Source organism: Fusarium flagelliforme (assembly GCF_020744385.1).
Source record: "Fusarium flagelliforme strain FIESC 12 MPI-CAGE-AA-0113 chromosome Unknown B0J16scaffold_3, whole genome shotgun sequence".
Lineage (NCBI taxonomy): Eukaryota > Fungi > Ascomycota > Sordariomycetes > Hypocreales > Nectriaceae > Fusarium > Fusarium flagelliforme.
In genome coordinates, this window is record NW_025763505.1 from 4,642,637 (window position 1) to 4,663,481 (window position 20,845).

The 20,845-nt window shown below is 49.6% G+C and overlaps 7 protein-coding genes across 7 annotated transcripts; 4 read left to right on the forward strand and 3 right to left on the reverse strand.

Moving 5' to 3' along the window:
• The first annotated feature begins 1,574 nt into the window (after positions 1 to 1,574).
• Positions 1,575 to 5,048, forward strand: B0J16DRAFT_115006 (uncharacterized protein). Its single transcript, XM_046121515.1, has 6 exons — positions 1,575 to 1,883; positions 1,953 to 2,864; positions 2,916 to 3,537; positions 3,589 to 3,651; positions 3,703 to 4,351; positions 4,407 to 5,048. The coding sequence occupies exons 1-6, from the start codon at positions 1,742 to 1,744 to the stop codon at positions 4,752 to 4,754; spliced, it is 2,736 nt and encodes a 911-aa protein (XP_045985344.1). The 5' UTR covers positions 1,575 to 1,741; the 3' UTR covers positions 4,755 to 5,048.
• A 111-nt stretch (positions 5,049 to 5,159) lies between these two features.
• On the reverse strand, positions 5,160 to 6,324 carry B0J16DRAFT_413801 (nucleophile aminohydrolase; the record flags this gene model as incomplete). Its single annotated transcript, XM_046133391.1, has 3 exons — positions 5,970 to 6,324; positions 5,387 to 5,925; positions 5,160 to 5,333 (listed from the first exon to the last, which is right to left on the reverse strand). Exons 1-3 carry the CDS (start codon positions 5,977 to 5,979, stop codon positions 5,160 to 5,162), a joined length of 723 nt encoding a protein of 240 aa, XP_045985345.1. The 5' UTR covers positions 5,980 to 6,324.
• A 190-nt stretch (positions 6,325 to 6,514) lies between these two features.
• B0J16DRAFT_285487 (Spc98 family-domain-containing protein) lies at positions 6,515 to 9,764 on the forward strand. Its single transcript, XM_046124052.1, has 3 exons — positions 6,515 to 7,157; positions 7,210 to 9,167; positions 9,223 to 9,764. The coding sequence occupies exons 1-3, from the start codon at positions 6,764 to 6,766 to the stop codon at positions 9,631 to 9,633; spliced, it is 2,763 nt and encodes a 920-aa protein (XP_045985346.1). The 5' UTR covers positions 6,515 to 6,763; the 3' UTR covers positions 9,634 to 9,764.
• Positions 9,626 to 13,661, reverse strand: B0J16DRAFT_115018 (SNF2 family N-terminal domain-containing protein). Its single transcript, XM_046121516.1, has 3 exons — positions 13,543 to 13,661; positions 12,933 to 13,442; positions 9,626 to 12,881 (listed from the first exon to the last, which is right to left on the reverse strand). Exons 1-3 carry the CDS (start codon positions 13,553 to 13,555, stop codon positions 10,045 to 10,047), a joined length of 3,360 nt encoding a protein of 1,119 aa, XP_045985347.1. The 5' UTR covers positions 13,556 to 13,661; the 3' UTR covers positions 9,626 to 10,044.
• Positions 13,662 to 14,944: 1,283 nt separating this feature from the next.
• On the forward strand, positions 14,945 to 17,156 carry B0J16DRAFT_339597 (uncharacterized protein). The gene is made up of 3 exons (XM_046127570.1): positions 14,945 to 15,281; positions 15,333 to 16,460; positions 16,514 to 17,156. Exons 1-3 carry the CDS (start codon positions 15,091 to 15,093, stop codon positions 17,049 to 17,051), a joined length of 1,857 nt encoding a protein of 618 aa, XP_045985348.1. The 5' UTR covers positions 14,945 to 15,090; the 3' UTR covers positions 17,052 to 17,156.
• A 225-nt stretch (positions 17,157 to 17,381) lies between these two features.
• B0J16DRAFT_115040 (uncharacterized protein) lies at positions 17,382 to 18,335 on the forward strand. Its single transcript, XM_046121518.1, has one exon. It carries the CDS (start codon positions 17,493 to 17,495, stop codon positions 18,054 to 18,056), a length of 564 nt encoding a protein of 187 aa, XP_045985349.1. The 5' UTR covers positions 17,382 to 17,492; the 3' UTR covers positions 18,057 to 18,335.
• B0J16DRAFT_115035 (heat shock protein 70 family) lies at positions 18,282 to 20,797 on the reverse strand. The gene is made up of 2 exons (XM_046121517.1): positions 20,590 to 20,797; positions 18,282 to 20,513 (listed from the first exon to the last, which is right to left on the reverse strand). The coding sequence occupies exons 1-2, from the start codon at positions 20,614 to 20,616 to the stop codon at positions 18,507 to 18,509; spliced, it is 2,034 nt and encodes a 677-aa protein (XP_045985350.1). The 5' UTR covers positions 20,617 to 20,797; the 3' UTR covers positions 18,282 to 18,506.
• Positions 20,798 to 20,845: the final 48 nt, after the last annotated feature.

Consider the following 20,845-nt stretch of genomic DNA (forward strand, 5'->3'; position numbering starts at 1 on the left):
ATTCTCGGAGATAGACTAGGCGCCGCTCTCATCCCAGTATTGTTGCTGTGCCTCGGAGCCGCTGCTATTGATCGTCCATCCCCCATGTTTAAAAAAAAAAAAAAAGCAAAGTGAAGATGCCTTTGACTCGACTCAACTCAGTATTCAGGCAAAAATACTTGGTGTCTCTCCAAGTTTTGTCTGTGCCACCCACCCTCTCTCCTTATTGTCTTATCTGCGAGGGTAAAATAGAGAGTAAAAAAAAAAAACAAGAGGTAAAATGAAACGTGAGATCTGATATTCTGGGCCTGGAAGTTACCGGCATTTCCACTGGGGCGCTCGGCATCTTGAATCTTTTCTCTCCACTTGCTACGGTAGATTTAGATCCGGTAGGCTCTTTATCTTGCTCTAGACTCACTAACAGGGGTTTGCTTTAGTTCACTTATACCTATCCGGCACTACTACAGCGCCTGCTTCAACACTGTGTAAAGGTACAGAGTCAACCTGCCTTGCCTTACCTTACCTAGTGTAGTGCACTTTCCTTTTATTCTTACCATGCCACTTTAGGGGAAGGCGCCTTCCAAGCATTCAACAACCATCACCGGAAAGAAAGAACCCCCCCACAGTAGAACGGGGGAAACCACCACAAGCATCCCCATTGCCCATCATCCACCGTCCACCGTCCGTCCACTCCACAACATCCGACTTGGTTACCTTATTCTATCTCAACTTCCGATGCACTTCTAAGCTACTTTGCCTCAATTAGACAAAGCTATTTGAATATCTCCTCACCAATCCAACAGGCATCTCCGGCAACGCATCACTGCCCTTCCTCGGCCCTTTCTCGTTTGGTTCCTCATCAAAGGCATCCACTCAACTGCTTCAATACCAAGCTTGACATTTAACGTCACTAGTCCAGTCGATCTCCTGGACCCCTCTTTCTCTCATAAATCAGAGGAATATCTTTATCACTTGGGCTATACTTTGACTCGCAAAAAGGAGAACCATACATACATATCAGAGACAACCAACAGGCCATCTCAGACAAGCATCTACAAGACCAGACCTGACCTTACTTCAGGGCGAGACAAAGGACAGAACCTTGACCGAACACAAGTTCGTCATCATACCCTTGACTGAGGTCCCTGCCCTGTCGCCGGCCAGACTCCAGATTCCAGACTACCAGTTCTCGCTCCGACGGCCCAGTTGAATTGGGCAAACCGCCGACTTTCAAGTCACACCAGCATGTTTCAGTTGCTCCATTACTTGCCTCCAGAAGCTTCCCCATAACTTAACTTCATCCATACAGCGGTCCGTGTCTTTCTCTGTTCTCCTTGCGCTGCGCTCTTCTGGATCTTCTCCAAAGATACAATCTTTTGGCGAACTACATCACTGCTTCCCCCCTCGCACCAACAGTATTGTACGCACCGTTCCATTCCTTCTACTCTACCGATCTTTCCAAGTCGTGATTTTGAATATTGTTCATTGTTTCTCAATGAGAGATAGTTCCACTTATTGTTTCTTCTCCATGTTCGCTCGGCTCTAACCTTCATCCTACAGACTAGGCCATTTACAGTTCAAGTCCGCTGTCTGCTCATCTACCGATTGCTACTTATACAACTAGCGTGACCTCGTAACATGGCTTGTTAAGATTGAAGCCTTGGATTTACATACTTGACATACCCAACATCGTCATGTAAATTGTCAATCAACCTGGAGAGAATTGCGTGGACTTGAAAAATTATCTGGGAAATCGTGCATCATGGATCAGGACCAGGCTGCGTCTGCATCGGCATCTGCCAACCAAAAGGCTCCTGCGGATTCGAATCAGCAAGACGAAGGAAGAGACGACCCGGATCGAAAGAGGAACAATATTCGCAAAAGAACAAAAACCGGATGCTTGAGTAAGTTGCTTGAGTGACCCATTATAACACGATATGAGAATGACGATACTAACCCGAGCTCTAATGAAGCTTGCCGAAAGCGCCGAATAAAATGTGACGAAGGAAGGCCAATATGCAACAACTGTATCAAATCTAAGCGACAATGCGAGGGCTACAACCAACGAGTCATCTTCAAGCACCCCATGGGCGCAATACAGGGAGGTCCTTATGGCCCTGCTTACTATCCTCCCGGATCTGCGCATCCTGGTTACTTGCAGCCAAAGCCGTCTTCTCAAGGCCCATTGCCAATGATTGCTCCTAAACCACCATCGTTTGGCTACAATGGACACCAACCAGCACCTTACGGACAATATGCTCATGGGCAAGGAGCTATACAACCAGGGCCAAATCCATACGACTTCAACGCTGGGTCAGCTTCCCATCCCTATAATCAAGCCAACGGGATGACGCCCCCTGAACCGCCAATGCATTACAACAGGCCACCGCCAGATCCTCGAGATCAGTATGGCATGCTTCCTTTCAATGGGCAATACGGTCCACCTTACCCAATTGCTGTCCAGGCAGAGCCCCTGCCCGTCAAGAAGGGAAGTATGGACACGAACCAAACAGAGTCCGCCCCTAGCATCGAATACGAAGACCTCGACATACCAGAGGACGATGCCTCAATGGGCGAATCAGATGATGAAACACATGATCCTCGACAGGTTCTGGGACCTGTTATGAAGCAGTTCAATGGAACATGGGACACGAACGGCACGAGAGTTAGGACCTTTTCGACGTTTGCCCAGTGCAATATTCTGTCTGACTACACAGCTACGGCCAGAATAACTGAACTCAAGGACCCTGCGATGTTGCAAATATTCATGCATTTCATCCAAGTAACAGGCCCAAGCATGTCACTATACGAAAGACACCCTTTTGACCATACTGGCGAGAATTCCTTCGATCCTACCCCGAAAGGCGCTAACAACCTATGGAGTTGTAAGTTATTTTATGATAAGAACTAAACATACAAGACTAACCTTTTCCCAGACACCTTCCCTGTCATATCCTTGAACCATCCTGCATTACTTCACTCCATGCTTGCTTTGGGTGCCTTGCAAATAGCCAAGTTACAAAACATACCGGCTACAGCCGCCATGAAACACTACCACTTGGCGATTCGAAGAATTGCTAGGAACGTTAACACACCCCTGAGACGAACGCAGCCTGCAACCATAGCTGCGACACTATTATTGTCATACTTCGAGGTTTGGTCGTCGGACCATACCAAGTGGTGCAATCATCTTCTCGGAGCTCGGATTTTGTTCAGCGAAATACCTCTAAGGGAGATGTCAAGGAAGGTCTTGCCAGTCAAACGCTTCAAGCAGGCAGAAAAGGATGCACAAAACCAGAACCAGATGGACAGCTTCTTCCCTGGTTTGAGCATACCGTCTCAGAGCGAACTCAACGATCACGACTACGATCTGTTGCAGACAATCTCAGGTCAGAACATCACAGCGGAAGACTATGGGCTTGGAAAAAATCAAGGCATCGATCCATCGGATTCGGTAACCGATAGAGATATCGAGCATTACGAGAACGTACGAGATTTGTTCTGGTGGTACTGCAAAATGGACGTTTACCAAAGCATGCTGGCTGGTACTAGACTATTGTAAGGCTTCGCACTATCTTCCAACGATGATTTTCTAACCAACTGTTATAGCATGAAGTACGAATGTTGGTCTCAGTGCCCACCTCGAGCACCGATATCAAAACTTGAAGCCATGTGAGTAAGAACTATAGTATGCCCAGGCCACAACTAACTTATCAACCCAAGCTATGGCTCATATGATCATTTGATGCTGTTACTTGGTAGACTTGCAGATTTCTCTTCCAAAGATATCGCACGAAAGAAACGTGCGGGTCAAGCTAGGGGCCCTCCCCCAGGAGCCGCCGGAAGTTCACCACCGCCGTTCAACGGTATTCTTCCTACAGATGGTAAATTTCAGGTTCCAAGGGGTTTCACACCGCCGAAAGAGACATCACCCCAGAGCGACTCTACAGAAGACACTGATTTGGACGAGAGTTACCATGTAGCTCTAGAAGAGTGGGAGTCCATCAAGCGAGGGTTCGAAGCATACGAGAGCAAACTGGGCCCGGAATTTCAACCACTTAAGCCCGAGTTCTCAGACAAGCGAGACTCGCCGTTCGGAATGACCATGCAGTATCGAACGTTCTCTGTGGCAGGAATCTGGATGAACTTCTATATGGGCATGATCAATCTCATGCGATGCCACCCTTCTATGCCTCCCGCAGCCATGCAGGCAGCAGGTATGGCAGCACCTCAGACAGGTCCTTACTCAAACAAGCTGGGACGAATAGCAGCTGGTTTGTCGGAAGATGTTTCGCAGGCTACAGAGATTACTACTCTTGTTAGTGCTGCATTTATCGAGAGCTGCTTCTGCCTCTTTGTGGCAGCGATCGAGGTATGTTGATGATTAATTGTAAGATTGCTTAGGTACCTGGCTAACACTGTATTAGTATCGAGACGAGCAACAGCGTCATTGGGTGATAAGGCACTTGCGCGATATCACTAGATTAACTGGATGGCAATCAGCAGAACGCATCGCCACAGGATGCGAGTCGTCTTGGATGAAGGCTGCGCAACTCGGCCGTGGACCTCCTTATGTTAGTGCCCCTGAGACCGAGCCAGTGCCTGTCGCCAGATGGCAGGCTCCCCGGCAAATCGACCGCTTTATTCAAGAAGCCGATACTGGCGAAATCCGACGGCAGATTCACGTACCCAAGGTCGAGCGAGCTCAATATGCGTTGGGTCTCCTCAGTGTGGAACGCGATTTTGAGGCTCTCGATCTTAAAGATGACAACTAGTCGAATCGAGGTGCGAAATGTTTTGTTATAAATAGTAGGGGCCTGGACCATCGCTTGAATCTTTGTCTATAGCACGCCATCTTTCAGTATCCGTATTTTGGATAAGCATATCATAGGCATTTTGAAACGGACAAAGGAACAAAGGGAAAGAGACGAAAGTATTGTTCATGAGTCGCATTGGATAGGAGGTAGTTCTAGATCTGGCGCTGCTTGCAGTGAGTACCGACCGTTACAGTACATTAATGATACATAATATTGACCTCTTGTGAGGCTATGGGCGCTCTCACCAAAAATTCCCTATATGCATCTTTTGGTGAGCCTATCATTATACGCCTTGGATGCCCTCAAATCTGGGTGTCTCTTGTGTCTATTCGTAATTTCTCTTGATTCATGAGTAACATGTCCTTAGTTGGCTGGCAGTCGCTCCACGACTGAAGCCATCTCCTCATCTGTGTATATTCTGAAGCCCTTCTCCTTGGTCACACTAGCCAACTGCACGTTCTTGGCATCCAACTTCTCCTCCATCACCTGCTTCAATGTCTTGAGAACAAGAGTCTCCGCGTCTGTGAGAGTCAGGGACTATAGAAATGTCAGCAATTCTGTTGGTACAAAGGTGCAACATGGGAGCTCACCTTGTGGTACTCGTTCTGGAGCTCAGCCTGGGCACCTTCCGAGCCAGAGCCGATAGCCTTGGCGTCGTAACGGTAAAAGGTACCACTGGGCTCAGCGTGGAACAGCTGAGGACCATCCTCGTCGAAGCCAGCAATGAGCAGAGCAACGCCGAAAGGTCGACTCATGATAGTCTCCTCTCCGTCAGCACCCTCGCCGAATCGCAGGGCGAGATCGCAGATGGCCTGGGTGCAGCTCTCAACACGGAGAGGCTCGTTGTAGTTGAAGGCGTGGGACTGGCTTTCGACTCGGGCGTGCTCGACCATGGAGCGGGCATCGGCCTGGAGACCGGACATGGCACATCCAATGTGGCGGTCGATCTCGACAATCTTCTCGACGGAGGAGGTCTCGAGGAGGGTCGAGGTAACGCGCTTCTCGACACCGAGGATGACACCCTCGGAGGTGGCTACGCCGATGGCCGTGGATCCTAGCTTAATGGCCTCGAGAGAGTATTCGACCTGGAAGAGACGGCCTTCGGGGGAGAAGGTGTTGATGCCTCGGTCTGACGGAGTGTTAGTCGACGATCGAGCAGTATGAAAGATCTACGGATTTCCATAGAGAAACAGGGTGAACATGCCGTATTCGGATCTTGCCATAAACATCTTGGCGGATTGTGTGTGGTGATGATAGCTAGACTGAAGAAAGGCGGATGATTCCTGGTCTATGAAGAGGTCAAGTTCGTGTGTAGAACTTTCCTAAGCGAAATGACGAATTGGTTCTCGTGAAATGGAGTCGAAGGCGCCGTGGGAGGAGTCGTGATGGGCGGAAGGTGGGAAGGCTGAAGGAGTGAGAGTCAATCAATGATGGGAGTGAGGATGCGAGCTCTGGTGGAGTTGCAGGCAAGCAGTCCGCCTACGTAGCCAGCCAACAGCCAGCAGCCAGCCGGGCTGCAACAGAACAGAAGCTGGAGCCTTCCAGTTTGTTTAGTGGACAGCCACAGTTTTACGCCACACTTTGAATTGGATACGGCCTGACAAGATATCAATTCAGCTATATCTGAGGTAGCATTGAATTGATAAATGGTAAAGTTAATTGGATCTACCGGTATATAGTACCTAGATATACTATAATGGTTTGAATCATATACTATAGTTTGGGCATTTATCTATCTAGTTATCCTGCTAAAAGCTCTGCATGAATTATTGTCTCTATCCGCAACCAAACAACTGAACCAACCCCACGTCACGTCGACCCAGGCCTCGTCGCGCGTTTCAATTGGGCACAAACACTTACAGCTCCCCCAAATCAACAACTTTAAGCTAGAGACGTCTATATCCGCGACTACACCTCGAGACGGGAGCTTCTTCTCCTTCACAGATGTAGTCCAGTCCTGCTGAACAATGTCTTCCGGCGCACCACGACCATCGGGCCGAACAAGCGCCAACGACTACCGCGACGATAGGCCCCGCGTCTCAGCAGCAGCAGCCAACCTCAAGAGCGAACGCTCCGATTCTCGCAAGGGTCCCTCGCCTCAGCCCAACTTTTCTGGTGCTCATAAGCGTTCGGCTTCGACGAATCCTAGGGCTGCGAGTCGTCATGATGAAGAGCGCCGATTCGAGTCACGGAGGGTGACGGAGCGCAGCTTTGAAGCTCAACTTGAGCGCGTGGTCCCAAGAACCACGAGTCCAGAACGAGCACATCGACGCAATGCTGCTTCAGAAAGTAGAAATACGTCAAAGGCACCAAGAAATGATATACCAGACGCTCGGCAATCAAGAGCTGAGACTCCCATGGGTCTGTCACTCTGAATCAGACCTCAAAATCGCAAGGCTGACCTGTTATACAGTACCATGGAACCCTGAAGCAACCCTCCTACCACATACAACAGCACCATTAGCCTGTCGAATATCCATACCGCCTCTCGCTTCGACTATACCACAAGCGCCCCAGCCAACTCCTCTGGGTGAGCTAAGCCTAGAGCTCCAAGAAGCTGCGATAGTGGAGGACCTCCTCTTCGTCTTCATGGGATATGAAGGACAATACATCAGATTCGCCAAGGGATATAACCCCAATGAAGAGAGAGACAGGTTATCAGGACCCAGCTTCAGAACGCTACCGGGCCTTGATCCGAGTCTGCAGGACCTGACTCAGTCAATGCTCAAGATGGCAACATATTATTCTGCTCTCGAAGCTTTCGTTGATGTTCAGAGCCGAGAAGAGTTTGGCGCTGTGAACCACGCTCTTTGCGCATCAATACGCAAGTTTCTACAAGACTATCTTGTTATGATTGCGCAACTTGAGACTCAATTCCTCACCAGCGAAACGTTCACTGTACATGTGCTCAACATTCATACCATGTCCACCAGCCAGATGATGCTACAGCTTTACTCACTCGCCCACGAACTACTAAAAAAGAACGCTCTGCTTGATGATGAGACCGATGAATCTGAGGATAGTGGTGATGATTTCGAGAACATCCTTGAGAGGCTTCAAGATGGAGGCGACTTAATGCCAGGAAACATGACTGGTAAAAAGATATACAAAGGTGGCGTGGTTCTTGGTTTAATCACAAAACGCCTGGAGTCTTTGTCGGGAGATCCATCAGCTCGAGCGCTGTTAACAACCCTGCTACGGGATGCTAGCAAGCCTTATATGTCTATGCTTAACGGATGGCTCCATCATGGTTCAATCCATGACCCCCACGCAGAATTCCTCATCAAGGAGCAGAAGAGCATCCGTCGTGAAAGGCTGGAACAAGATTATACCGATGAATATTGGGAGAGAAGATACACAATACGAGACCACGACGTTCCGCCACAACTCGAGGGCGTCAAGGACAAGGTTCTATTAGCTGGAAAGTACTTGAACGTTGTTCGAGAGTGTGGTGGCGTTGATGTTAGCAAAGTTGCCAAAGACGTCCCAGCTTCATTCGACGACAATCGATTCCTCGAAAATGTCAATAACGCCTACGCTCATGCCAACGAATCCCTTATGCAACTACTCCTCACAGCTCACTCACTACCCGCGCGTCTACGCTCTCTCAAGCACTACTTCTTCCTCGACCCATCAGACTACTTCTCTTACTTCCTCGAGCTGGGCGCTTCTGAATTGCGCAAACCTGTCAAGTCTGTTAACACCGGCAAGCTGCAATCTTTGCTGGATCTTGTCCTGCGTCAGCCGGGAAGTCTTGTCTCCCTTGATCCGTTCAAAGAGGATGTCAAGGTTGAGATGAATGAGACTATCCTTACAAAAGCTCTGCAGCGTGTTGTTAACATTACTGGTATTGAGCAGGGCGAGGCGCTGCAGCCTCTTGCTAACCAGCCTGTTGACAACGACAAGAATGCCGTGGGCTTTACATCTTTACAACTCGACTACTCTGTCCCATTCCCCGTTTCACTCGTTATCAGCCGAAAGACCGTCTGGAGATACCAAGCCCTCTTCCGTTACCTCCTTTCTCTACGCTATCTAGAGTCACAACTCTCGACTACCTGGCAAACACAGACTCGAGGCGTTAGCTGGGCGCACAAAGGCGCCTTGAGAAAACTTGAGATCTGGAAACGACGTGTCTGGACGCTTCGTGCCCGTATGTTGGTTTTTGTACAGCAACTACTCTACTTCTGTACGGCCGAGGTCATTGAACCAAACTGGAATAAGTTCATGTCTCGTTTAAAGACGAAGGATGAGGATGTCAATTCAACCTCTGGAGGTCCGACACGAACCGTCGATGAGCTTATGCAGGACCATGTCGACTTCTTGGATACGTGTCTCAAGGAATGCATGCTCACCAACAGCAAACTATTGAGAGTAAGTCTCACCACGATACTCAACTACTTTCAACTATAACTAACTTGCCCTCTAGATCCACTCCAAACTCATGCAGACATGCACAATCTTCGCCGCCTACACAAATTGGCTCACCCGCGAGCTCGAAAAGTCAGACCCAGATCTTTCGGGCACCAACAAGCCCACAACCATGACAGCAGACCAGTGGAAGCGCTTCCAAATGACCAAGGCAGTTCAACGCGGCTCTACGTCAGCCAACGGGGACTCTGCCGGAAATGGTGATGCAGACGCCCGTATTGATAATCTGTTTGAGATCATTCGCAAATGGGAGGGCAACTTCAGCCGTCATTTGCAAATTCTGCTTGACGCGCTCAACCACTATGCCGCAACCGAGACAGTGGTGTTGCTGAGTCTTTGTGCGCGCTTAAGTACTGCGAACCAAGGAACAGAGTACGCTGGTCTGCGGCAGGAAGAAGAGTCGACATAGAGTATAGGAATTTGTCAGACGAAAACGGTTGATGGGGGAGAGGCGTTATAGGGGCTAGTAGATTGGGTTCATTGTAAAACTAAGATACCACCGAATCATTCAACCTTGGCAGTCAATCGAGCATTTTAACGATATGAGAAGTACGTGCTTAAATCGTTAATTGTCTATGTCATAAGGTCCCATTTGTCATCCCCTAAAATCCGGGTCCTAGTTGCGCCATATAGCAGATCCCAGGATTGTATTTTGTAGTGTCGCATGCCACCCAGCCCACGAATTCCATGATGCGAACCAAGAAGAATGAAACCCATCTCGTGAGAGTCGAGTATAGCAAATAATAGTAAAAGAAAATCACACCAAAAACGCCTGTTTCATGCGGTCATTATTGCTCCATGATCCGAATCCATTCGTCACTCATTTGAAAAGACTTCGCAAATCCATCAACTTTTGCCTGGCCGCCTCAGCCTTATCCAAGGTCCTGTTTTGACCATCCATGCTCAAGCTGGCAAGCTTCTTCTTCTTCTCTTGAAGCTCGAGCATTTTCTCTTCGAAACTGTCCCTCATAATGTATCGAACGGTGCGAACAGGTCGTTTCTGTCCCAGTCGGTGGACACGGTCGATAGCCTGGGCCTCAGCCGCCGGGTTATACTGCGGTTCCATCACGTATACGCTGTTTCCAGCAGTCAGATTCAGACCCAGTCCACCAGCCATGATAGACACAAGGATTACATGGACACTGTTGTCCTCTCGGAATCTGTCCATGGCCGTGGTTCGTTGTGTGCGGCTCATGCTTCCGTCCAGTCTGGTAAATACGATACCGTTGGCATCGAGAGCAAGCTCAATAAGATCCAGATGGGATGTCCAACCAGAGAAGACAACCGACTTGAATGGTGGTTCGTGCGGGTTTGCCTCGCTTGCCGCTTTCGACTTCAAAAGATCCTCGAGTAAAGCACGGGTCTTGGTGTGGGGACCGTCATATTTGTCGAAGTTCTTGACAGCATTTCGCGACTTTGGTTTGGCTGGACCGTCATGCTCCGCGTCCACTTCCCTTCGGTGAAGTTGAACAAAACAGTGTCGCACATACGCGTTGCAAACTGGGCAGTTTCCGCTGTTCTCACCAGGTGCTGTCACCGACTTGACCCGTTCCTTAAACATCTTGATGCAAGATCGGCATATAACATGGTAGCAAGGTGTCATGAAACCCAGGATATCGTCTTGTCCTTCTGCTTCGATGTTGGAACTTTCGTTAGAACCAAGCTTTCTACTGCATTCTATGCATGCGTCGTTGTTAGTCTCTTGCATCAGAGTGAACATCTCATGTGCCTTCTGATCGGACAGAGCTGGCTTGTTGTTATCGTCGTCGTCGTCCTCTATGTCAATTGCCATTTCTGCAGACATTCCTTGCAATGCATCCAAGTCAGCGTCATTGAGTAAATCTTTTCCGTGTGCACACAGCAGACGAAGTCGCAAAATTGCCTTGAGAATGTGTATGTAAGTGTTGCCGCCGAGTGCTTGACCGCCGTTATGGGTCCCCGCGAGCACTTTCACACGATCTTGAGCGTTCTTGGCAAACAATTCGTAGATACTGCGTTCATCCGGGCTGAAATCAAGTTTGACAACAAGGTCCTCTCGAGGAGGCAGATCGATCTTGTCTTTCAATCGGCGCAGCGTGATTGTGTCGACGAGAATTCGTAGTTTGGGCACGATCTCGGGATCACAGGCCTTGAAGGGTTCCACAATATATCGGAGGAACTTGGTTCGATCGTGGAAAGGATGTAGTCGAAGGAAAGCCAGAAGAGCCGCAAGATCGTCTAACCTGTTCTGTACAGGCGTACCGGTAACAGCCCATCGTCTATGGGCCTGCAGCCTACAAATAGCTTTGAACTGAAGAGTGCTGTGCTCACGAATCATATGAGCCTCGTCCAGCACAATTCTGAACCATCCAATTTGCTCCAGGGGATATTGGCCTTCCTTTCCTTTCCGACGAGAACTGAGTTCGTTCGATACGGAGCCGTACGTTGTAATTACGAGATCGAATGTTGCGAGCCTGGCTGGGTCCTTGATTCTGTTGGGGCCATGGTAGATATGGTAAGTAAGAGAGTTGGGCCGGATATGCTGCTTGATTTGTTCTTCCCAGTTCGTTACCGTACTAAGAGGACAGACGAGCAAAGTAGACCTTGCGTTTTGCATCAAAGGCGTCAGAGCAAGCGTTGGCTGCTGTGATAGAACTTCGTGCTTGGTCGGCTTCTGCTCTGGTGCTTCTGGCTGGACGGGTGCCTGTCGCTCCCACGTATAGGCTTCGTTGGTGGAAGTTGTGATCAAAGACAGAATGCTCAGAGTTTTGCCAAGGCCCATCATGTCAGCTAGGATCCCTCCTCGAGTTTCCATTGGAGGCTTGGCTTGATTCTGTCCGGTGATAACGTTGAAGTATATCTTTTGTCCATTCTGTCCCCATTTGTCCTGCCAAAAAGAGACCATTGTTTTCTCCTGGACCTGGGCCTCGCGAGGCCTTTCTTTCGTCATCATAAAGAACAACCCTTGCTTCTGATGCTTGAGTAGAGGCGTCAAAATGTCTGGACTGGGTTCCATCTCTGGCAAGTCGTCGTTTCGTGTGAGGGAATCGAACACGCCCATAACTTCTGAACGAATCTCCTCCACGGTTCGGTTGGTAAACGTGCTTCCATAGCCACCAGAAGTCATGCCGTCGTGGACAGGATTTGTCGGGTAAGACCTCGGGGGTGGCGGACGATATTCAAGAACGTGCGGGTTTTGAACTCGAATACCCTTTTGAACAAGGTAAGGGGCTAGCAGCTTCTGGCCAAATTTGTTCAGGTGTGTCCCTACGTTCCTCGCGTACTTGATCGGACCGTACATAACAATATCGAGGTCGTATGATCGTGAGGTGGGTTGTCCAGGCTCGTCGCCAGGCTTCTTGGGGTGGGGTGGAATTCGTACATCCGTTCTCAAGTGGATGTTCGAATCGAGAAGAGGAGCTACAGCTCGGGCACTATTAGCTTCAACCAACCCGATGATCTGGCGTGTGTGATCATATGCTTGTATCTTGAACGAGGGATCATTGATCTGTCGCTTGAGCACAACTTTGATGGCGGGTTGATAGCCCGGCCCCCAAATACTCTTAGTACCCGGCTTAGGCGAGGGAACCTGAGTGCAGCTCAGGTGAGCTTTGATCATTCCGTAGCATACTTCTTCTTCTCGGGGATCTTGCACGACGACATCGTCATCGTCATTTCCTGGCTATGTTAGCAAAGGTCTTTAGCCAGGGCGAAGAAGCAGGTGCTTACCACTGGTGAGATCAACTGTCATCATAGAAGGTGAAGCGGTTGCACTGTTAGCTTCCTTGCGTTTATCTGTAACATATTGTCCCAACATTCCGCCCCCCCCCTGGACCGGAGGAGTCATGAATTGATGCACTCCTTCACTGTCCTCCGTTCTCCGTCGCTTTGGTTGAGGAACCACAGAACGATGTTGAACATTATTCATGCGCTCAATAAAGTTACCCGTGCCATTGAAACCGTTTGCATAACTACTACCTGGAGTAGAGGATCGGCTAGAGGGGCCAGCAGATGGGGTATCATTAGGACTGGAGAATTGAAAGACCATGGAGTTGTTGTTGTTATTCATGTTCATGTGAGGTCGCTGTTGGAAACTTTGATTATGCTGCAAAGGAGAAGGAGAGAAATGCCCATGCGTGGTGTTTGCAAGGTTCGGGCTGGAAGCCGCTCTGTGGTTTGGCTGCAGCAAAGCGGCCGGGTTCCATGGTGGAACACCGCTTGCAGAGCGAGATGGCTGGCCTAGACAAGGTTAGATATGGAACATGAAATGGATTTGGAGGTTGAAAAGGTGGCTGATAATGTAGAGCCAGAAGGATTAATGACTGACGAGAGAACTTACCATTTGTAGCCATCTCTTTAAAGTGGCCGCGGGTGGCAGGCGGCTACTTGCAGGATGCAGTTTGTTGAAGGTGTTGGGCAGGTCAGTTGTATGAGAAGAGGTGCTACTCTCATGAGAAGTATTGCACTGTGAGGTGACTATTAAGTATCTATAAGATACAAGAAACGAAAGAGTAAAAGGGAAGGAGTGTAAAGTTCACGTTCACGTGCCCAAATTCCAGTTGAAATGGCGTTTGATCTTGAATGTCCAGACGAGATGATGCTTGATCTTGAATGTGCAAAGGCGAAGCAATGCGATGATAAGCCGCCTATATTCGTTATCAGGGACGAGGGGCAAGGAAGAGGAGGGACGGAACAGGGAACCCCAGTTTCAATAAGAGGCAGAAGCAGAAGCAGAATGAGCCTCTATCGCAACCGAGTCGAGGATGATTCAAACCCTTTAATCATTTAGGGGAGAAGACGAGAGGGAGGAGAGAGAGGAAGAGTAAGAGTTTGTATTGTAACCTGAGGTAGGCTGCCTTAGGTATTGCGCATAGAGCGCTGTGCTGTGCTGTGCTTGTATGTTAGTAGATTTTGGGATTGGGGAAGCACGTCCCCTGGCGCGTGACAAAGCGTGACTTTCGCAGTCAAGATCTGAGTTGCAGTGGTCACGCAGCCACAAGTTCAACAGAAAGGTGGGCACCTTCTGCCTATCCCGGTTTAGCTTCAGGCGCCCAGCGTGGACTCTGTAGAGCACATGATCAACGACGGGACGTATTCGAGGCTTTTTCTCCCTCTCAATTCTGACTACATATCAATAAGATTGACTCAATGAGTGTAATCTATGGATCTAATAATGGGTCACTAAACTTGTGATGTGAAAATAATCAAGGAATTGCATGTAGATAAACATGCAAATACTTATACATCCCCAATATGTGGTGGCTCAACTAACATAACTCCCTAACCAATTGTTGAATATATATCTATCTCCATGCTAACCTCAATCTAGCAGTGGCTGTTTCTGAGTTTACAGAACCCTGGAAATCAATCAATCAATCGATCAAACATGTGAAAGAAATTTGACAAGTCATTGTTTATTATTATCGTGTTTGGCCTCGGAGATGTATATGTTTGTTGCCTCATCCATCAGTCCATCATGAGCTGAGACCAGTTATCCATGGTGTTGATGAACTTGTCAGTTGAATCAACATTGTTGCAAAAATAAGTTACGATGAGATATAGGATATTTAGACATTATTGTCTCTACATTTCGTCTGTAATGATGCCATCACCAAATACATACAATAATTAACTAACTGCGCCGCCACTAACAATTTATGTTGCTCAATTAATCGATTTTTTGTGGATGAGGAAAGTGCCCCGCCATTTCGCCCACCTTCCTTGCTGCTCCCCGCTAAACCTCCACGTCAAGCCTCATCCAGTCCTTTTATCGACTTCACCTCTTCGGCCATCGCATCAGCTCAACGTCGAGCCCCAGACTGCTCGTCCAAAACTGCTGATTGCAATTAAATACTGCGCAGTTGGTTTTTACAATCACAACGCAGCCATGGACATCACCAAGTTCGTTGTCCAGGGCCGCGACCAGGCTCTCCTCTACGGGGATTACTCGACCTACCACAAGAGCTGCACCAAGCGTCTTCTATCTTGTCGAAAGAAGTTGGGCATTGCGACTAGAAATCGCGGAAAGTTTCGCGATCATGAAAAGGTCACGGCGGAGCAGATCGCCCAGAACCACGAGTAGGCACAATTCTGACTATTCAACCACAAACTGGCCTGACCATAGTTTAGATATGTCCATTTACTTCTCCTCACAAGCGAACGAGCTTGGGCTCAGACTATGAAGATGAAGTCTGGCCATGATAACGACTCCAAGGGAATTACAGGCCGACTTCGATCGCATATCGCCTCCCGTCTCATCAAGGCCACCCGTGCCGCTGAGGAGCTTGTCGAAGCCCTCTCTCAAACCGACGTATCTGGCGCCTCTCAGAATGATCTCCTCGAGGCCAACGCATACGCTTACCTTATCCGCGGTACCGCCAGTTTCGAGAAGCAGAGCTGGGAAGCAAGCTTGCAAAACTATGCGGCGGCACGTGTCATCTACAGTGCCCTGGCTTCTGCCACCACCGGCGATCTCTACAAGGACCTGCTCACCGAAACCATCGACCCCTCGATTCGATATGCCGCCTACCAACTGAAGACCCCTCGAACTGTCCCGATTCCGATTATCGCTCGAAAGGCCTTCCCTCAATCCGACGCCAACCTCGTCAAGCAGATCAACGACATCGACCCCACTATTCTCAAGTCAGACGAAGCCAAGGCCAAGGATGGAATTGCCAGCGCCGAGGGCGCACCTAAGACTTTGACCTGGAGGTCTCGGGAGGTCAACATTGAGGATGCGCAAATTGCGATGGCTTGGGGTGCCGTACTGGCTGCGAAGGAACGATTGGCTACCAACCTTGCCCAACCTAAGGGACGAGGACCTTATGAGTTGGCTGGCGCGTACGATGAGATTCTTATGCTTAGCCAAGATGCTGTCGATGCCACCAAGCAAGCAATCGACGAGATGAGAGCCGAGGGTGTGGAGCAGGGCGACGCTCGAATGCAGAGCTTGCAAATCACACGTACCGCTGTCAACTTCGAAACTATCAGCTGGAGAATCGGTCGTAGCCGAGTTTTGACAGGAGAGCACGACGGAGCACTTGACCAGTATAGCTCACCGAGAAGGGGGAAGAAGGCAGCTCAGGAGGAGAAGGATATCCCAACAGTAAAGAAGCTTGCTAAGCTGAAGGAAAAGGTTGCTCTGTACGATGGAGTCCTACAAAACATCGAGTCCATCACGGAGCTACCTGGTGTGGCCAACGACCAAGGACTCGCCGAGCAGATCGCCGCTTACGTTAAATATTTCGAGGCCCTCAAGTAAGTCGCAAACTTCGTTTCTCATTTTGGTAACATAACTGACATCAATTCAGGGCGCTGGCTATCGCTCGCTCCCATGCCACCTCTGGCAATGCTGCCGAAGCTCTGGCTCTTATTAACCACGCTGACGGTCTTGTTGACGAATCTCAGTCCAGCATTCCTGCATCTGAAGGATCAAACAAGACTCCCCTCAGCCTGTCTGTCTCCGCCGAAGATGTCGAGTATCTCCAGAATCTCCTCAACGGCGAGCTCCAGCGCCACCGTGCCATCGTGCACATTGACACTCTTCGAAAGAACCACGAGCTGAGCGGCTCTGACGCCGTCAAGCGTCCTCTTATTGAAACACAGGACCACTACCCCACTGGCGGTGTCAACCTAGACCACATCGTCGAGTTCCCTCCCAAGCTCGCCGCTATCCCTGTGAAGCCCATCTTCCTCGATGTGGCTTGGAATTACATCGAATATCCTGGCAAGGCTCGGCAACAAGAATCAGCGCCTGCTAAGGCTAAGGAGGATGAGGCGCCCAAGACAGCCGAATCACCAGCTCCTCAGCAAGGCAAGCGAGGTTGGTTTGGCTTCGGAAGATCATAGTCAAATAAACTTAGCGAATCGAGATCGCAACGCTCTTAGCCCGTTTTCTACATATCCACTTTCAGTTCTTCGTTGAATGTCTTATAATAACCCTTGATCCATGCTCATCGACTAGTCGCCTGGTCTCATTATACTCCATTCCTGTAAGAGACATGACCTTGGCTGTTTAACGTAGTTCGCTCCGCGACCGATACAACGGTGTTTGTTTACTGTTCGCATGCGATATCCCGGTCGCAACGCCCGTCTTCATCCTCACAGCCCTTGGGTTGCAATTGCAATTGCACTTGGGCTTTGGTTGCAAGATGCTTGTTCAGCCTCTTCACCCAGCGGTCCAAGCTCACTGACTTTTCTTAGCCTCACTTTCCTTTGGTCATAAGCTGACTTTCATTTATTCTTTGTTCTCTACTTATAATTCTACTCACCTTATACTCTCGTTTCAAAATGGATTACAATTCAGTACCACCACAATCATCACCAAAAGGCTGGCAACCCGAGCCCTCGACCTCAATGCATCCTTATCCAGCAGCTATATTCGCAATCGCAATCATCCTCGTCGTCGTGTCTCTGTTCATATCCATCCTACGTCAGCTCCTCGAAAGACGCCTATCCCAGCGTCGCGGCTGGTTTCTCGACAGCACATACCCACCACCCTCACCAACATCATCATCAAGCGGCAGCAGCAGAAGAAGCAAAACAAAGAAGGAGAAAAAGATTCGACCTATATCCGAGTGCGAAATAGAGTCTCGACAACTTTTATTTACAGACACTGTCCGTCGAGGAGAGCGAGTCCCACTGCGAAATCCGAATGAGCGCGGTTCGCTGTATGATACGTTTCAATTACCAGGCCCACACGCCTCGAAGTTAAAGCCTGCGCGGTCAATGATGGAGTTGAATGGAGGGAGTCCACTTGAAGGCATGGCGGAGAAAGAGGGACAAAAGAAAGCCAAAACGATCCATTGGCATGGCGTTAATAGACTTAATACGGCGTGGGGATGGATGTCATGATACCGCGATCACTTCAATATTTTTTACGATCATTATCTGCAAAGACAAACAACAATACCTCGATATCACTAATAAGAGCATAGTAACAGCATTCATAACTACTACTTTAATTAAATCGCATAACATTGCACTTGTGAATAATAGTTGGTAAACATTGTTTGAGGGGGGAAGTTTGATTAGTCTACCTGTAAAGGCTAGTCATGATACATATATTCAACATGATCCCCCGTTGCGTGACATCATCTCGAAAAAACAACCAAAGATATCTCTCAATAGAGGTTTTAAAGCTCCAACGCCTGGTCCGCCGACCCTGAAACATGAAAAGTGTAAAAGCGGCTGGGCGGGATATATGATACAGTGAAATACATGGGGGAGGTTAAGGAATCTGAGCCGCACAGATCCTCAATCCTCGGATATTGTAACAAATTTTATAACACAAGATCAAGACATTTAAGGCTTGTTCTCACCCTCCTTCTTCTCGCCCTCCTGAGACTGCTCAGAAGAGGTCTGCTCGCCGGAACCCTCGTTGCGGGCCTTGTGCATCTTGTCGAAGAGGTTCAAGCTAGCAACCTGGAGCTCATCGGTCTTCTCCTTGATCTCGGCAGCGGTAGCGGTACCCTCACCGGAGAGGTTCTGGGCAACAAACTCACGGAGAGTGGTGATCTTCTCCTTGATGGTGTCGACCTCAGTCTTGTCGAGCTTGTCGGCGTACTCGTTAAGAGCACGCTCAGTATCGTTCAAGACGCTGTCAGCGCGGTTGGCAGCCTCAATGGCACCCTTGCGCTCCTTATCGGCCTCAGCGTACTTCTCGGAGTCCTCAACCATCTGCTCAATCTCGCTCTCAGAGAGACCGGAACCGGAAGCAATGGTGATAGACTGATCCTTGTTGGTGGACTTGTCCTTGGCGTGGACGTGGACAATGGAGTCAGCGTCAATGTCGAAGGTAACCTCGACCTGAGGGACACCACGGTGGGCAGGGGGGATGCCGACAAGCTGGAAGTTTCCGAGCATCTTGTTGTCCTTGACGAGCTCACGCTCACCCTGGTAGACCTTGATCTCGACAGCGGTCTGGAAGTCGGCGGCGGTAGAGAAGACCTGGGACTTCTTGGTGGGGATGGTGGTGTTACGGTTGATCAGACGAGTGAAGACACCACCGAGGGTCTCAATACCGAGAGACAGAGGAGTAACATCGAGGAGGAGAAGGTCCTTGACCTCACCGGAGAGGACAGCACCCTGGATAGCGGCACCAATGGCGACAGCCTCATCGGGGTTGACAGACTTGGCGGGGTCACGGCCGAAGATGCCCTTGACGGACTCGGCGACCTTGGGCATACGGGTCATACCACCAACGAGGATGACCTCCTGGATCTCCTTAGCGGAGAGACCAGCATCCTTGAGAGCCTTGCGGACAGGCTCAATGGTGCGGCTGATAAGAGGATCAACCATCTTCTCAAGCTGAGCTCGGCTGAGCTTCATGTTGATGTGCTTGGGACCAGAAGAGTCGGCAGTGATGAAAGGAAGGTTGATGTCGGTGGAGAGAGAAGAAGAAAGCTCGATCTTGGCCTTCTCAGCAGCCTCACGGATACGCTGGATAGCCATGCGGTCACCAGACAGGTCAATGCCAGAAGTCTTCTTGAAGTCCTGGACAAGGTGACGGACGAGGTGAATATCGAAATCTTCACCACCGAGGTGGGTGTCACCGTTGGTAGACTTAACCTCGAAGACACCGTTCTGGATCTCAAGGATGGAGATATCGAAAGTACCACCGCCAAGATCGTAGACAGCGACGATGCTGTCAGTCTCCTTCTCGAGACCGTAGGCAAGGGCGGCGGCAGTAGGCTCGTTGACGACACGGAGGACGTTAAGACCGGCAATCTGACCAGCGTCCTTGGTGCTCTGTCGCTGAGAGTCGTTGAAGTAGGCGGGGACAGTGACGACGGCGTTCTTGACGGGCTTGGAGAGGTAGGCCTCGGCGGTCTCCTTCATCTTGTTGAGAACGAAACCACCAATCTGAGAGGGAGAGTAGTTCTGGCCACGAGCAGAGACCCAGGCGTCGCCGTTGGTGTGCTGAACAATCTTGTAAGGAACCTCCTTGATATCACGCTGAACCTCAGCATCCTTGAACTTGCGTCCTATTAATCGCTTGGTAGCGAAGAGGGTGTTCTCTGGGTTGACGACGGCCTGACGCTTAGCAGCGACACCGACGAGTCGCTCACCGTCCTCGGCGAAGGCAACGACTGAAGGGGTGGTGCGGGCACCTTCGGAGTTCTCAATGATGCGAGGGACCTTGCCCTCCATGATAGCGACGGCAGAGTTGGTGGTACCGAGATCGATACCGATCACGGAACCCTGGACCTTGCCCTCAGACTCAGTGGACTCATAACGAGCGAACTTGGAGGCCAGAGGAGATCGGGTGAAGGCAGCCGATCGAACGGCGAGAGGGGAAGCTCGGGGAAGCTGAAGCGAAAGTCAGTACTGATATTGTGGGATGCAGAGCAACATTGTTGCTCTATGGTATAGCGGGGTTACTTACAGCTCTCGACAAACGCGAAGCCAACATCTTGATTATGGAAATATGGGTATAGTGTACAGGAAAAGAAAAAGGATGAAGGCGCGAGTCGGAGAGTAGATGGGGGGATGTGGTGTTTTAGAGGATTGAGTATGAATGGAGAGATGGAATCCAGAGGAACGAATTTTTTTACCTCGAGAAAAGCTCTTTCCCCCGGTCAGTCATAGAAGCCAAAGGAAAGAGGCAAGCACTGTGGCGTCTCCACTACCGGCTAGGTTCG

Bases quoted from the DNA above. Each gene is read 5' to 3' on its own strand.
- B0J16DRAFT_115035 (XM_046121517.1), bottom strand. From the start codon at position 20,616: ATGTTGGCTTCGCGTTTGTCGAGAGCT. The intron at 20,514-20,589 runs GTAAGTAACCCC...CTTTCGCTTCAG, and splicing joins CTTCGCGTTTGTCGAGAGCT to CTTCCCCGAGCTTCCCCTCT.
- B0J16DRAFT_115040 (XM_046121518.1), top strand. From the start codon at position 17,493: ATGGATTACAATTCAGTACCACCACAATCATCACCAAAAGGCTGGCAA.
- B0J16DRAFT_339597 (XM_046127570.1), top strand. From the start codon at position 15,091: ATGGACATCACCAAGTTCGTTGTCCAGGGCCGCGACCAGGCTCTCCTC. The intron at 15,282-15,332 runs GTAGGCACAATT...ACCATAGTTTAG, and splicing joins CAGATCGCCCAGAACCACGA to ATATGTCCATTTACTTCTCC. The intron at 16,461-16,513 runs GTAAGTCGCAAA...ACATCAATTCAG, and splicing joins AAATATTTCGAGGCCCTCAA to GGCGCTGGCTATCGCTCGCT.
- B0J16DRAFT_115006 (XM_046121515.1), top strand. From the start codon at position 1,742: ATGGATCAGGACCAGGCTGCGTCTGCATCGGCATCTGCCAACCAAAAG. The intron at 1,884-1,952 runs GTAAGTTGCTTG...GCTCTAATGAAG, and splicing joins AACAAAAACCGGATGCTTGA to CTTGCCGAAAGCGCCGAATA. The intron at 4,352-4,406 runs GTATGTTGATGA...ACACTGTATTAG, and splicing joins TCTTTGTGGCAGCGATCGAG to TATCGAGACGAGCAACAGCG.
- B0J16DRAFT_115018 (XM_046121516.1), bottom strand. The intron at 12,882-12,932 runs GTAAGCACCTGC...TAACATAGCCAG, and splicing joins GACAGTTGATCTCACCAGTG to GAAATGACGATGACGATGTC.
- B0J16DRAFT_285487 (XM_046124052.1), top strand. From the start codon at position 6,764: ATGTCTTCCGGCGCACCACGACCATCGGGCCGAACAAGCGCCAACGAC. The intron at 7,158-7,209 runs GTCTGTCACTCT...CCTGTTATACAG, and splicing joins AAGAGCTGAGACTCCCATGG to TACCATGGAACCCTGAAGCA. The intron at 9,168-9,222 runs GTAAGTCTCACC...CTTGCCCTCTAG, and splicing joins CCAACAGCAAACTATTGAGA to ATCCACTCCAAACTCATGCA.